This window comes from Polypterus senegalus, chromosome 11 (assembly GCF_016835505.1).
Source record: "Polypterus senegalus isolate Bchr_013 chromosome 11, ASM1683550v1, whole genome shotgun sequence".
NCBI classification, from domain to species: Eukaryota; Metazoa; Chordata; class Cladistia; order Polypteriformes; family Polypteridae; genus Polypterus; species Polypterus senegalus.
This window is the reverse complement of record NC_053164.1, coordinates 136,594,407-136,610,373: the sequence shown is the minus strand read 5'-3', so window position 1 is coordinate 136,610,373 and position 15,967 is coordinate 136,594,407. Positions and strand designations below refer to the sequence as shown.

Here is a 15,967-nt window from a genome sequence, read left to right as displayed (position 1 = left end):
TGTGTATATGTATGATATGCTGTATATATACAGAGTCATTATAATGTCCTTGTACAGTTTTAAATATACATAACCAGTCCTATACATGATAAAATGTATCTGTTAAAAGGATAAGTGAAAGAATTGATAACATGTTTACACAGATGTACTGTATTTCTCAGATAATTGGTTTTCAACATGTTCAACATCACCACAAATACTAAATGTGAATTTGATTCTGAAGATCTACAAATATGTTTTGCATTTTATTTTCAGTAATGCACTGAATCACACTAGTCATCATAGCTCTCAATTCATTTTAAGAATGTGGTTTAGTTTTGTGTGCATCTTTGTTGTAATGGGCTCAAAATCTTCTTTGCACCCCGTTGGCCAGTTTTAGTCTGGTCAACCACAGGATACAGTTTACTTTCTCTTCTATTGAAGTCATGGGTCAATCATAATTCTGAAAACAGAATAATGAACAAATAAATAAATTAATTAAAAGTAATAAACTATCACAAATGTATTATTAAACTGTGATACAATAAATGCATTGTTCTTTACTGATTAATTTAATCATACATAAAACTGAAGTTATAATTTAAAGCTACACAAGGGCTTCATAATGACGATGTATACAGTATAATTCTACAATTGTTTTAGCCGCATCCATTGTTAGCAGTTGCATAAAGTCAATCACATAGCCATACATCTCCACTGGCAAACAATGGCGATAGAAAAGGTCACTGAGGAAGTCAGTGATTTAAATGTGGCACCTTTTCCTCAAGTTGGTAAAAATTTCTGCTCTGCTAGGTCGGCCCTGGCCAACTCTAAGTTCCGTTTTTGTGACGTGGACGCATCTAGGAACAAAAAAAGCCCAGTCACAAAGTGTCAGACTATGCCAACACACTGTGGGGCTGTTGAATACACTTATCCTTTGCTGCATCATTCACAACAGAGCTCCAAACCACCTCTGGAAGCAACATCAGCACAAAAAGTTTTTGTTAGGAGCTTCATGAAATGGGTTACCATGGCCGTGCAGCTACAAACAAACTTAAGATCATTATGTGCAATGCTGGTGTGATGTAAAGCAGGCTGCCATTAGACTCTGGAACAGTAGAAACGTGTTCTCTGCAGTAAGGATTCATGCTTCACTATCTGGCAGTGTGATGGACAAATCTCTGACTGGAGGATGCTAAGAGTACACTGGAATGCATAGTGCCTGTAGTAAAGTTTGGTGGAGGAGGGATAGTTGTCTGCGGCTTTTTTTCAGAGTTAAGGCTAGGCCGCTTGGTTTCGGTGTGAAGGGTACCTTTAATGCCACAGCCTACAAAGACATTTTAGACAATTCTGCACTTTCCATTTTGTGGTTGCAGTTTGAAGAAGGCCTTGTTCTGTTCCAGCATGACTGTGTCCTTGAACACAAATTGAACACATTAATAACATAAATGAACTGTATATTTCCATACTGTTACCATAAAAGTCATTTTGGACCTTTTCCCTTAGTGAGCAAAACATTACTGTAATTTTACTAATTAAGAATATTTAGTAGCTGTCAGATAGCAGTGGATATAAGCAATGCACGCTAATATTTAGTACCTGTTAACAAACAACGCATTTAGCAAGGGTCAATGACATTTTGTAATAATTACAACGTGCACAGTTCAGTGAGCATTATCAACAGAAATGCAGAGGCAGGATTATGGATTAATTTTAGTGATGTTTAATACTGATTAAGCTCTGTCGGGATCAGGATGAGTCAACATTTAATATTAATTGGATGGTGTGGGTCCCTCAAGTGTGAAAGATTTCAGTACAAGTTGCAAGATGCAACGGATATCATTAAAGAGTACAATTTTTTTAGACATCGTGAAGATCAAGTAAGGTTAATAATGAAATGTTTGTTAAAGCATTTCTTGAGATTCGTTCCCTTACAGCCTAACCAATTAAGGGTAAATGCGAAATGCATTTTTTTGATTTGCTGGGAAAAACAAGACATTTTCCTAGATAGTCCCGTGCAATTTTCAAAAGACAGCTGAAAGCAGCAAGAAAACAATGCCTCATGTTTCTTTTCAGAAGATACAGCCGTCTGTTCTGACAATTCTAACCACTGAAGTGAGCCACCAGTCCCTCTGGTCGAATGATTGCCGCAGCTGTGCTCAGCCTGTCAGATTTAGCTGCCTTCTTACAGACCGTACATCATGCCGACTCCGAATGGCTCACTGAATACCTAATGCTTAGAATAATGTAGTAATTAGAGTGAATGTCCACTATCTTAAGTGAGTGGAGCATAGGGCCACTTACGCTGTCATCTTCTATATCTGAGCTCTGACATCTTTATTGAGTACCTTGAATAAATGTCAGGAAAAATAATTATCCATCCAATTTAAAAGGTGCTGGATCTTCATGCCTTGGGTGACGAACGGAGTATTTAATTATAAAAATGTTCCTCTGTAATTCAGTGACGTTTTATTTAGTTTAATGTTCCAATTTGTATTTGCATCTGAAAATCTTTATGTTAATACTGGAGGTTAATCAGTAAAAAGAAAATTTTCAATGCATTTGGATTTCTCCTTGGAGAGCTTAACACCCTTGCTAATTTAGCACAACAGTGCTGTTCACCTTTGCGGCCATCAAGCCAACCATATGATCTAACTCATTGCCCTCTTATATTTCCACATTTACATTAACAACAAGCTGTTTACTGTATTTTAGAACTTTCCAAAATAACATTATCAAGATCAACAAAGATGTGCCAAAACAATAAGAATTATCTGGACCTGAACCATTCATTGCAGGAGTAAGTTTAGGATTTCCATCTTTTAAAAATCCACTCTACCAGAAGTAGACATATAGGCATACAATGAATTAAGTGAAAAATGTTTCACTATGGGATATTCTGCAATATTGGTTGCTGAGAAGGAAAACCTTTTGAAATGCATTAATATAAATCTACTAGCTGTGCTACCCATATAACATGAGTTGAAATCTAAGTAATCAATACAGACAGCAGCATTAACATTTGCAGTGCACCATGCAATGTATACGTTATTTGTCATTTGGTATGGGATTCATAAAAGCAGTGTTAATGTCTGTAATGTTCCATCTACTGGAATAACAAATGCCGTGTGGTTGTGATGCAGCATCTTTTGGAATGACAAAGACATGGCTACCAGAGGCAGACATCTATTCTTTTACTAAGGTTGATATCATTTTTGAATAATCAAACATAATGACATCATGACCCGTACATTACCAGTCTTTTACTTGTTTGTCATACAGTGAAATGACCGATGGTGCAGACTTGAAGTTTACTAATTCTGCTTCTAAGACAAGAAAATAGATCCATCTGTCTGATGCCACTATGATAAAAGAGTTCTTCTAAATTGTCCAAGTATTTTTGTCACTGTGTTGCCAGTTTCCAAGTACAACAAAATGCAAGGAAATGAAATGACCAGCATGAGTCATCTGGACTGTACAGTAAATTACCAGGACGTCTGCTCAGTCAGCACCACTCACTCACTGTATGACCCTCAATGGGTCACTTAAATTGCTGTCTTTGCTTTTCTACACAACCCCATTAACACTGCTTATTTGGCAGACAGTTTTACCCAAGGTAACTTGCAGAACATGAGTAGGATACATTACATCCATTATCTTGTAGCAAATACTACCTGGACAGATCTTCCATTCCCGCCACTCTGAGGGATCACTGTGTCACCTTAGTGTTTTTGCCTGCTGGGCAAAGATGGCTGGGAAATATTTAGAGGACTGCTTCTCCCTGTGTGTTTTTCCATATTGCAGCTATCATCCGTGATAAATCTGGACTATATTTGGGTCTGTGCTCATACTTTTGAATGATTTGTCTCTATTTTTGGTTAATGGGGAGGAAATTATAAATAATTTATGTATATTTCTTTTTGTTAATTTCCCATTTAATACATTTGATAGGATTTTTACCTCAGTATCGTGTGCTTCTCTGGGAGGAGTATGCATGTCAGACCAGGCTGGGTAGTCCTATAAGAAATAAATAAATCACTGTTGAATCAGTATGAAGCACAAAGACCCAGGGCCACTACAGCCTGAGTCTAGTCATTTCATTAAACAGCAGCCAGGAGCCAATAGCTATTGAACATGCATTAGGTAAAAGGAAGGAACTGCCCCTGGATGGGACAGCACTTTATTACATGACACAATCACTCACATAAAAACCATCTCACCCGCACTGCTTTAATTTCAAGTCATCCTATCCTGCACATTTTTGGGATGAAGGAGAAAACTGAACAGACAACAATGATCCTTTGGCTAAATAATTTTGGTCAGCATAAAATATGTCTAAACCTATGAGCATCTTGTATTACAGGTCATTCTGGAACACATTTTAGGGGCCCATTTGTGTCACATTTGTGCTACTTTTATCAAAAGCAACTTAAACTAAACCATCAGGATAAATTAACTTCATTACCCTAGCCCACTTTAAAAATATTCTGGTTCTATTTTATAAAACAGAAAACGTCTGTTGTAACAACAAAGTATCTTTGAGTTTAACTGTAAGCATTTTCCTGCATACATTTACAATACAGTGTAGTACAAGTTTAAAACAATTGTAATTGTGTAATTGATACAAAATGTGGTTTGTTCTGAGGCACACTGTATGAACATCCTGAAGGTTTCCAATTCAATTTCTGCAATGAACACACATCATGCCATTTATCTCACACAGATATGATTAAGAATTTCTTTAAAATTACTTATACATTCTCAATTGCATGTAATCATTTACAAGGTTTCAATAACAGCAAACACATGTAAGGTATTAACTCAGAACTAAAACGTGTATCGATCCATTTTCTAAATCTACTGAATCCTGTTGGGAGCAAGACCCTATGGTTTTAAACAAAGTTTAAAGTAGCCTTGGATGTGACACCAGTCCGTTACAGCTCAATTTCATATACACTGGGTCAATTTCATATAAAACAGAGTGGTCCAGATCTAATTATGCAGATCCAGATTGACTGGATGAGTTCCAGTTTGGCGCGAAGACAATTCTTCATGTCGTCAGTTCACACACCTCTCGATAGTTTGGGATTTTTTGGGTGATTTTCAATGTAATAAACTTAGTAAGTTATAGTGTAATGAAAATTGCATAATTAGATCTGGACCACCCTATACATACTGTATGTCTTTGGGATGATTAGGAGACCACCATAGTAGTAGAAAACCTGAAATAGTGACTGTAGTTGCTAAATTCATATGGGAGCAGGGCTAACCAATGCACATTCTATCCTTCCCTGAAATAGAATTGTTCGCTGAAAGTCCATTAATTGATATATTTATGTATCTGAATCCTTTAAGATGTCTTATACTATCAATGAACATATATTATTCATTTTATGTAATCTTTTTCATTAAAAAATTCAGCCCTAATATTTCTATACATTTTTTTTTGTGGGAAGTCTTTTGGGGATGCCTCTCCTTAAAACATATGCCTTTCTTCAGACAAACAGATTATTTTTAATGTGGACACACAGTGTAATGCAACTGCTTTGTTTACCTATTCATACATTTAAAGCCTTTGGGGATATACAGTTCAGAGTTACAATGCACCTGCAGGACTAAGGTCCACTGCCTTACTTTTAGGACTTAACCCTTTAGACTTTCTATTGGGACTGGTCTTTGTCTCTCATCAAAACTGACCTAGCTGAGGAAAGAACTTTCCAGCTTTATCAGTAAAATAGAGCAGATGTGCAGGCAGGTTTTAATAAATGTTAAGCATTATTCAAATATAGTAGACACATAAATGAAAGAAAAATAAAGTGTGACACTGAACATCTACAACTTGGTACTGCTAGATCATCTTATCTCTGGCATTGCTTTAAATGTTGATATTAACTCACAGCATTCTTGGATTGTTCTCTGTCTTCTCCTCTGATCAGCTCTTTCAATGAACTTATTAAGCTCATTGCCATTATACAAAGTTTATAAATCTAAACTCATTTTTCCAAAATCAGCTGCTTTAGCTAATGCTTGTGACATCATAAATGTGACCCAGCAGCACAGCATGCTTGTATAACTTAGAAACAGCTTATGCTAACACCCATGCATTATGGTAACAGGCTTTCATTATACATTTGATTTAGGACGGTTCTTAGATGGTTCTTAAGCCAATCCACAAAAACATGCATAGTAACAAAATAACTACAAATTACCATATTACACTTTCTACTTAACCTAATCATCAGAATAATCAGGTGATTTTGAAGCAAACACAAAAGCATTAACAGACAAGTAAAATTTTCTTTATCCAGGTAACAACCTGTTCTAACAGAACAACCTGTTTTGTAAAAGTCCACTTTTAAAATGCTAAAAGAAATATTCTGCTCCTTCCTCCAACAACTTTCACCCTAGATTCATTTGGTATAGTGCTTACATCATCTAAGTCACTCCAATTAGCTTTCTCAAGTTATCACGAAGGAGACCGCAATACACTCAACACCAGCAGAGGCTGCTGAGAGATCTACCCACCATGACCTCGTATTTGGTGGTGCCATCTCTTATTTGAACCACCACAGGAGATCATAAACGGTAGCTCAGAGTCAGGTAATGCAACTCAGGCATGTCTGAAGGCTCTTTCAAAAGCACAAACTTGATTTGTTTTTTGTTTATTGAGTCTTCATTTTTCTTCAGTTTTGCTCCTGCTCTTTCATTTTTAATACTATATAATATCCTGTTATATGATATTCTTCACGGTGTTATTAGTATTTTGTGTTTCAGGCACATCCACCTAATGAGAATATGAAATTTTAATTGGGATCATAAAAAGGGTATGTCAATAAATTAATTGTATTTGGTAAATAAAACATTTCTCTCTTGCCGCCCAACAGTGTTTCATTTATTTAGACACAAATATCTCAATATATTTAAAGGTATGTAGAGAAGCTGCTCTATACGAATACACACCTTTCAGTTCAGTTACTCATATGTATGTTAATAATATTCTTATTTTTCAATAATGAAATACAGGTTTATAGAGAACACCACAAGAGACAAAAAAGATGTCCACGTTTTATAGCTGGTGTTCATTCATGTGGATGAAAGGTGTGAGTAGCCTTTTACTTGAAATGCTCACCTTAAATCACTCAAAAGCTGTGATCCAAAACTCAGGACTATTAAAATCTTCTAAAACTGATGAAGCAGAATGCAACTGGCAGAAGTATGGCTTGAAAGGGCTATGACTAAAAAGTCTGAAAAATACTGCTGCATACATGATATAGTATAGTCAAGATATAGCTAATAGTTCCTAACACCCTTTGCAGGCTCAGCCTATATCCATGAAAGAAATGTCATATTTTATGGAAAGCAAAAATAGTTCTGAACTGCACTAGCTCAATTTCAACTAGATCTGAAACAGAAACATAATTCCGTTATATATATTTAATTACAGAGCAAAATATGATACAAAATGTGCAGAGCTCACTTGTTTAACTTTACATGCAGTGCAATTGCTAGATAACTCCCAACTGCTACTTCATCTCAGACACTGACTAAAATGACTGAGAGACAAAAGGAGAGAGTGAAAAGGAGAAAGTGTGTGTGTGAGAGAGAAAAGAAAAACATGACACTAAATGAGAAATGAGAAAGCAATAGGCTCTCAATAAGAGCACTACAAGATTTCCTATTAGTGGTGGCACCTTTAGAATAAAGCTACAAAACAAACCAATAAAAATAAAAACAAATGTTACCTATAACCCCAATTATCAATCACTAATTAAACAGTAAGTCTATATTGTAAGCAGATTTAGTATCTAATCCTACATTTTGTGGCAAAAATATCAGTATACCTGCATTTGTATTATTTTAATAAGACCATAATGGAAAAACAGCATGGTCAGGTAAATAGATAATTATACAGATGGGCTCCCAGAAATGGCCCATGTGAACCCACGACATGTATGGCAGAACTGCCACACTCAGCAAAATAATTGTAAAATGCTTTTGTGGTAGTAGATAGTGGTAACAAGGCAGCAATGATTCAGTTGCATTCTGTCAGCAGCAAGGAAGGAGACAGCTTTGGATTTCTGGTGTTAGCTTGTCCTACACTCAAATTCCCACTGGGCTAATCTGGACCTTCCAATCACCCTAGCATTCATGTCTTTGGGGATGTTTGTGGTACAGGGACAACTCACACAGGATTTAAACTCAGGGTGCTGAATCCATGCGCGTGAATTAGTTTGAACAGGTGTGTGAATATGTGTATGTATGTTCCAAGTTAAAGGATTATTGGCACCCATCTTCCATCCTGCACTATTGTGAATAACTGTTTTAAAAAATGAATTTAGATTTGTATAACAATATTCTGGTTTCAATGAAAGTAGCTCTTTGTGAGTAAATATATGTTTTATTGTAATTCCTGTTTATATTTACCTTTTCTTGGGCATTCCTGAATCTTTAAAAATTAGTTTCATTTTTTTTTTTTTATAACCCACAATCCACATAACACAAAAAGCATCGGAATGGTACAATGATGTCATCATCAGTGTGATTACATATTTTATATTATATATTAAATCTTGCAGCTCTTGTTAATTCCAAGATTGAATTTATTCTTCAAACTGCATGCTTGCTTTTCTCTTGTGGATTTTTAAGTTAAGACTTCATTTTGTACTTTGGTTTTGTAATTTCTCTGATCTGTGGTTTTGACTTTAGATACTTTTTTATTGACCTCGTCTTTTCTCTTGGTCCTTCCTCAGTACAGTCAGTACAGGTGTTAGGGTGCTGGAGTATGTGATCTCTGCAAAATGGTGAAGCCCCACGTTTCTCTTGGTGCTATCATAGGCTATGGTCTCTTGCAATCTTGTAGTGGGCTTAAGTGAATGGAAGAAAAAATTATGTCAAAATACCATTGAAATAATTCATAATTGTTAAGCCAGCATTAGTTATTCATAAAAAAAAGTAGTGTAGGTGTTCATCACAGCAACACTGGACAAAAGGTACAAAGCAGATATCGAACAAGGTGCTAGTCTACCATAAGGTACTCTCAGTTTACTGATCTAAAATCACCATTTTTATGCTCTCCTTCACATATTAAAAACATAGGAACAGAGTAATATGATCAAAACCAAACAGTTCTCAAAGAGACCTTTGGCATGAGCAAAAGAAAAACAGATGTGAGCCTGTATTTTGAAGAAGAGGGAGTACGTTTCTGTAGCACCTCTTAAAAATTGGCCTGTGGAAGTTATCGTGTGAGGTATTTTCAAGAGGCAAATCACCACCTGTCAGTTGTTTTTGAAACTGCAATAACCATGAAACAGAACACTTAAAAAATAAGTCTTTAATGACTTGGGGGGCTATAGGGTAATAAGGCAGTGAGCAATTGATTTGACAAAGGTATGTGTAACATTCCAGCAGGATCGACTTTATTTACCAATCCATTATGTTCATAACTACCAGATGAGGATTGTACAATGGGCCTAACAAAAATGTTGAAAACTAGAAAGAGATACAGCATAGTAATCTCTAAACTTTTTCACTTTTGCTAAGGCAAATACAACTAAGGGAGATTGTGGGGGCAACATTTTTGGCCTTTGTGAGGTTGTGTGGTCATCCTGACATATCACAGTATTTGGATATTGTATATTTGATATTTGGATGTGAAAGTGGGACAATGCCGGCAGTGGGGCTCACTTGTCTATAATGAAGAAACTGAAAGGTCAAGTTTAATAATGTTTGACATCACTGTCTCAATTCCAAACTAGGCTCAGAACCCTGACTACCTTGATATGGCATCAGGTCATCTTTTCTTTTGGAACTAAGGACCACTGTAATGAAGGTGGGTGAAGACAGAAAAATAGTGCAACATGGACAGAACTTCCCATTTTGCAGTGCTAGGTCAGGAGACACCTCGTTTTGGGTCATCTTCAACCACAGCAGCCAATTGATTCTTCTGCTTGTTAATAGTAGTTTGTTCCTGTGGTTTTTAGAGGATTCTATCACCCATTCCATTCATAATAGACATGTTTTATAGTATACTACTTCTCTTTGCCTAGTTATTGCCACATATCTGATGGACTATTGCTTCCATGGAGGACCAGTTAATTACAGTTTGGCAGGATATGTTTGATTGACTAACTGTGTTTGACAATTTGCCAATTAAAGCCACTTAAATGCTCAGTCTTGATTATTCTCTTTCTGAAATGGAAATAGATAATCCACTCCTAGTTACAACTGCTCACTTGTCTGCTTGTTTTAAAGAATATTCTGTGCAATTACAGATGAGAAGGGCCAAGTATACTTAATAAAGTGGTCACTCAGTTGTAACTCACCTAACTGGGTTTACCAGTTTAGTAGCTGGCATATAAGTAAATATTCTTTTTTAATAAAATAAATCTGCCATTTTCTGAAGAGCCCTACATAAAAATCATGCTTAGGACCCACAAAAACACTGTCTTTTTATGAATCCACAAATACATACTGAAAAAAAAACTACTGATTGAAAAATCCCCTTTCAACAATACACACTGACTTTGCTCAGCTTTTCTTAAGCAATGAGTCACCCTTTTTTTCTACCTCCTTTGTCCTTTTTTTATCCTCAAGTAGTATACAAATAATATGATTTTGATTCATATTATCTGTAGCCTGAAAGAACATCATTATTTTTTAGAATAAAAGGAGCTTCCTGTCATATTGGTTGTAGGGATGCCTAAAACATTTATTTCATTTCACCATTGAAGATATACTTGTCCTGTGGTTGTCAAAGATCAATTGAATGAAGGCAATTCCCTCATTATAGGATGCTCAAGCTATGTTTTAACACCATATCAGGCAATCCTGAAAACACTCTGCCTACAATATTCCTCCATGCCTAAAGCTCCCACCCTGGTTACATGTCATGGCACACTCTAGTTTCAAAATCCTAGGGCTGGCTTACTGAAAAATCAAGGGGGATCACATCTGATTGCCCTCAAAAGCTTCCCACGCAACATGCATTGGCCAGTCCGTTTTCATTGGCCTCTAATGCACGCATAGCATTAGCTCCTCAGTTCAAACAAGTACAGAGAATGACAAGATTTGGTGAATTAAGGTGCTGCAAAATGCTGCTATTGTGGACTGCTTTTGACCACCAGTTTATGTTCTCTAACTAAATATAGCAATTATAGTATAAATGTTACAACTTGTCACTTTATTAGCAAGTTCATATTTTAGTTTGTTTTGTAATTTTACTATACCAAGCATGTGACATACTGACATACTGAGTAATATTTAAATTATGAATATTTATACCTTAGTGCTGTTAAGAGTTGCATAACTGCTTTGTCAGCAATCTCTATTCAACAGAGATTTGTACAGAAATAAAATAAATATACAGTTTATAAATAAAAATGCAAAACATCCTAAGACCCTGAACTGGAGAAGCACGTTACAAAATGGATAGATACAAAACAACTGAGACATGGCTGTCCTTCTATTGTTATTAAGCTAGTCCTTCTAAATACTTCTCTGGTCTCAAATTCCAATTGATGCTTGTTCCCCAAACCTTACAAATGCAGGGTTTTTGGCTTTTGGAGTTCACTATTTTGCCTATTAAAAATCACTCCTGATTCTATCCATAGTCCCTTGGAATGTTTTTCTCCCTTAGGCAGATCTTAGATATCTGTGGCATTTGGGAGCTTAACTGTGTCACAATGTAATATATAAGATAAACAAAACCTTCAATTTAGAATTAAAAGCAACATCTTCAATTAAACTTCAACAAAATAGCTCACTGCTGGAGTAAGGGTAAACAACTTTGCTATATCTGTTCATCAGATCGCCTTAATGACAAGCGACACCTAGATAACCTTAGCTATGGTACATTTATTTGACATCTTTTGCTAGCGAATATAAAACAACACCATTGCCTTTGAAAACTACCAATCCTAATTAAATTCTAATTGTTTGTATTATGATGTGTACTTGCTAATAATCCATTTGCACATCCTGATTTAGAAGTCATAATGAGTTAAAATCAACGTACCTCATTTTCTTTTCCTGTCTGCTCTTTTCGTTGTATCGCTCAGCTATTAGAAACTAAAATTAAACTGCAAGAACTGAATCAGAAGTGCACTGCAGGAACAATACTGCAGTATATACTGTGCATTACTATTAGGCCAACAGTGGGGTGCTTGAAAGATTCAGAAGCCGAGCTCTGAGGAGCCATCTTATATTACAATACAATGTATGAACTGGCAATCACACACATGGTGCTGTTAAGTGATCAAAAAGACTCTGGGAGGTCATTCTACTTTTCTACTTCAAAAAAGAATAGCTGAAAAAAAAACTGCTACATAATGGAATGAGCTGATGAGCACTGCAGATATTGATTTGTGTGAACCATATATTCTCATACTCTGATGAAAACACAGGATGCATTAACTTGTTGCAGTTGCCAATATACTCCCTATTAAAGGTGATAGTTTGAGACAAAGCACCAATCAGAAACAGGACTTAGCAATGTTCCGTCTCTAAGATGTGCTGTTATGCTGGCCAGTCCATGTAGACGTATAATAGTACATCTATGTTTAAGCCTCTGAAAGGACTTGTGATCTCATCATAGTCCTCAGTGGTTTATCTTTATACTCAATAAGTTACATTTTCTTGTTGAATCCTATCATACTCTTTTAACAGACTACAGTGCATGTTGGTGCCACAGTCATCTGAAGCTCAGAAACTTTATATCCAGTTATTCAGTTTCAAAGCTTTCTCAAGTTATGCAACAAAAGATTTTATTTGACAAATTCTTGAGACCAATAGTACGGTACATTATAACAACTGTGCTCTCGCTAAGAGGATGGCAGTCTCGAATCAGCCACGCCAAGCCACACTTTCCTTTAAATGTCTTCCCTCAGTCCCCAATACACACAAATTTATAAAAAAAGTTTGTCATGAGCGTCAGTAGGCTTTGCACCCTAGGAACCAAGTTACCCGAACTATAGCATAACAGTTACTTGTAATTATTTACCTCTATGATGCTGAACTTTCTGATCATTGAATAGGTCATTATAATAGCAATTGATAAGAAGAATTCATAGTTAAATGCAGAATTACAGTATTTACTATTTGGCTCAAAAACTAGTCAGCACATAGCTATCACATAACAGGTTTAAGTTTTGAGTTTGGTATTTTTCTGTCCAGCCGTTTTAGCTCTAGACCATCCCAAGAAACTGTGATACAAAGACACACACCCATCATTGAGATATAAATGTTTTCGATATCAGGGGACCCTTAAACATTCAGATCCATCGAAAACCGGCGATCGAAATTTTTGACGAACCTAAAGCTTTCACTCCTCCTCTATAGATGGATGATGAATTATGGTGGGGGTGGGTACAAAGCAAAAAGATAAACATTTCAAAAATAAGGTTTTGTAAATGGAAGGGAAATATTTTAAAAAGATGACATTTATAACAAGCCCAAAATTCCCTGATCCCAAAATAAATACTAACATATACAGTGATAAAAATAAACCACAAATCAGTCCCCGACCTCCCTTGCCTTAATTGCAAAACATAAATAATTACAAAATGAAGAACAAACAGGGATGCTGCAGATTATGAAAAATGGATGAACGGTGGCAAATCCAGGAGATCAAATGAAAGCAGATAACACAATTCAAACGGGGCTATTTTGAAATAAAAACCTAAACAATCTCACTGATGAGTTCAGAATGCAGACTGACATTCACGTTAGCGGAAGTTGAAAAGTCCAAAACAACTTACTGCCATGTGTAACTGGATGAAAAGTACAGATGCCTGCTCTTTCTGGTGAATGATAGCAATGTCTGTGATACTGATTGTAATCTCTGTCTTTTTCACTCTATTGAATTTTGCAGTAACTTCTCTTTTTTAACTTACGCAACCTGGAACTAGACAACATGAAATCTGCACCTTCAGGAAAAAGGCTAAATGTTGTTTGTGACATCCTTGCTGTTTGCAAAGGTAAACACTTCTTCATGTATATTTAAATATATGGGGAAAAGGACAAGCATACTGTACAATTCACTTATAAACAGAACAATCACAATTGACATTTTATGTAGGTCTCTTTACGACACATCTGCAGTATTGAGGGAGTCAGGAATACCTTGGATGTCATGGTTTGACTAGCGCTTTATCCCTGGCTGTAGGTTCTTTTCTATTAATTTGTTTATTCTATAGGTTTTTACTAAGTATTTTGTGTTTTATGTTGTTACATACATTTCTGCTTTCTTTCATCTTATATTGTTAACTAGTATTTTCTTGTTTATTAATTTTGCTTTGGCTTCATTTGTTGATTCTGTTAATTATGCTCCTTGTTTCTTGTACACTGAAGGTGGCTGACACTGCAGCTGTTGACCATTCTCGGTTTATATAAGGCCTGAAATACATCAGCACTACTGCAGAGGCATTAGCTTCTGCTCTCGTTGTTTGGTGCCCTTTCTTGGTTTCCTTTGAGACAGCCTAAGTTTTTCATTTTGATTTTCTAAGTTTTGAATCTCTGCCTTCATCCGTGGTTTTTGATTTTTGCCTTCTGACTAATTGTATTTATTTGCTTTGAGACTAATCAGCTGGTGTCAGAGAACAAAAATTAAAGTTAAATGTTATATATGATCTTATTTTCTAATTTAAATGTACTGATATAAATGTCAGGATGTCATAGTTAAGCATAGTTTTTTCTCTTACAATTTCTGATTAAAGCTTCCATATAAGAAGTCTTATTTCTTTTAAATCACCTATGACTCTTAATGATTAACTATTTTGGGACTTGACATAATATAAGAGGTGTGTTTCGGGGACAATACCACATATCGGTAAAATGATTGGTGTGTTTGAAATGCTTCATAGCCATTTTATGTAAATGATCCTAGTGGATTAAAGGAAGCTTTGTGTTTGATTTGTTCAGTATGCCATGCTGCATTAACAAGAGCATGTGGTACTCGACCTGTAGGTGAAAATAAAGGATGTCCATATGTGGAGTTCATATATAATGATATTTCAAGAATTTGCTAAAATTTTTCCACAACATTATACTGTCTTCTGTGGGCTGTTTGCCACATTGTTATCTGAAGGAAATTTCCCATTTCCCTTGACAGCTTCTAGCTAGGACTTGGTCACGTCATCAATACTGACTGATTTTTTTATTGTATTCTAATGACACTCAATGATATTTGTCAATAAACCAGAATAGTAATTCTTATATAGTGTTTGCTATTTAGCTGAAATGTTGGAATAGAATATATGGTTTTTCCATACATTTTTGAAAAAAAAAAAAAAATCCAGTTAGTCAGTATGCAGGCTGCATAATCAATAGATCTTCCAAGGGATGGCAGAGGGTGGGCAGAATAATACCGGACATCCGTTGCTACGGATGCTACCGTTTGCACTCTTTAAAAAGTCCAATAAAATAGCTGAAGTTGATTTTTTGCACAATTGTATTGGCCGCAGTATTACCAGTTTTATTACATGAATGCATATTTCTTATGCCCTGCGTCCTCCCCCCGCTACTCGTTTCTGCTTTATGGATCATGGACTTGTTTGTGATGGGTCACCACATTATTGTGTAATAAAATTAACCACAACTTGAATTATGTTGTGAATGATATACTGCCCTCTGTTTAGAGTACTATTTACTGCAGTCGTATACAATCTCAGACTTAAGCCTATAAACAACATTGGTGACAAATAACACAGAGCTTTCATTTCTTTGGTGTGAACATATAATTAATGTTCTCTATGACAATGCTACTAATCACACAACCAGTTTAACAGTCCAACTGAGAAGATACTTAAAAGAAAAAGGGAGATGGACATGTGAAGGCACCAAAACGTTAGTCTGAAATGATGAAACAAACATATAATTGATGCAGCACAATTTTTTGGGTGTTTTGTGTGAGTCAGTTAATAGGAAATGGCTGGGGGTATATAAAGTGGTGTTCCAGCGTTGTATGATAAATGCAGTTTCAGTGGCCATGGGC

General features: G+C 35.8%; 1 protein-coding gene across 4 annotated transcripts in view; it reads right to left on the bottom strand.

Annotated features, from left to right (window-relative positions):
• The window catches only part of LOC120539528 (leucine-rich repeat transmembrane neuronal protein 4-like), a 675,682-nt gene that overhangs the window by 151,429 nt on the left and 508,286 nt on the right, over nucleotides 1-15,967 (bottom strand). The window contains exon 3 of one of the 4 annotated variants that reach the window (XM_039769675.1): nucleotides 3,940-3,996. The exons of 2 other annotated variants lie outside the window; for them this stretch is intronic. In XM_039769675.1, coding sequence (XP_039625609.1) covers nucleotides 3,940-3,996 — 57 coding nt within the window. Of the gene's footprint in view, nucleotides 1-3,939; nucleotides 3,997-15,967 lie in introns of those variants that run through there. One more of the 4 variants, XM_039769674.1, reaches the window with a different exon arrangement.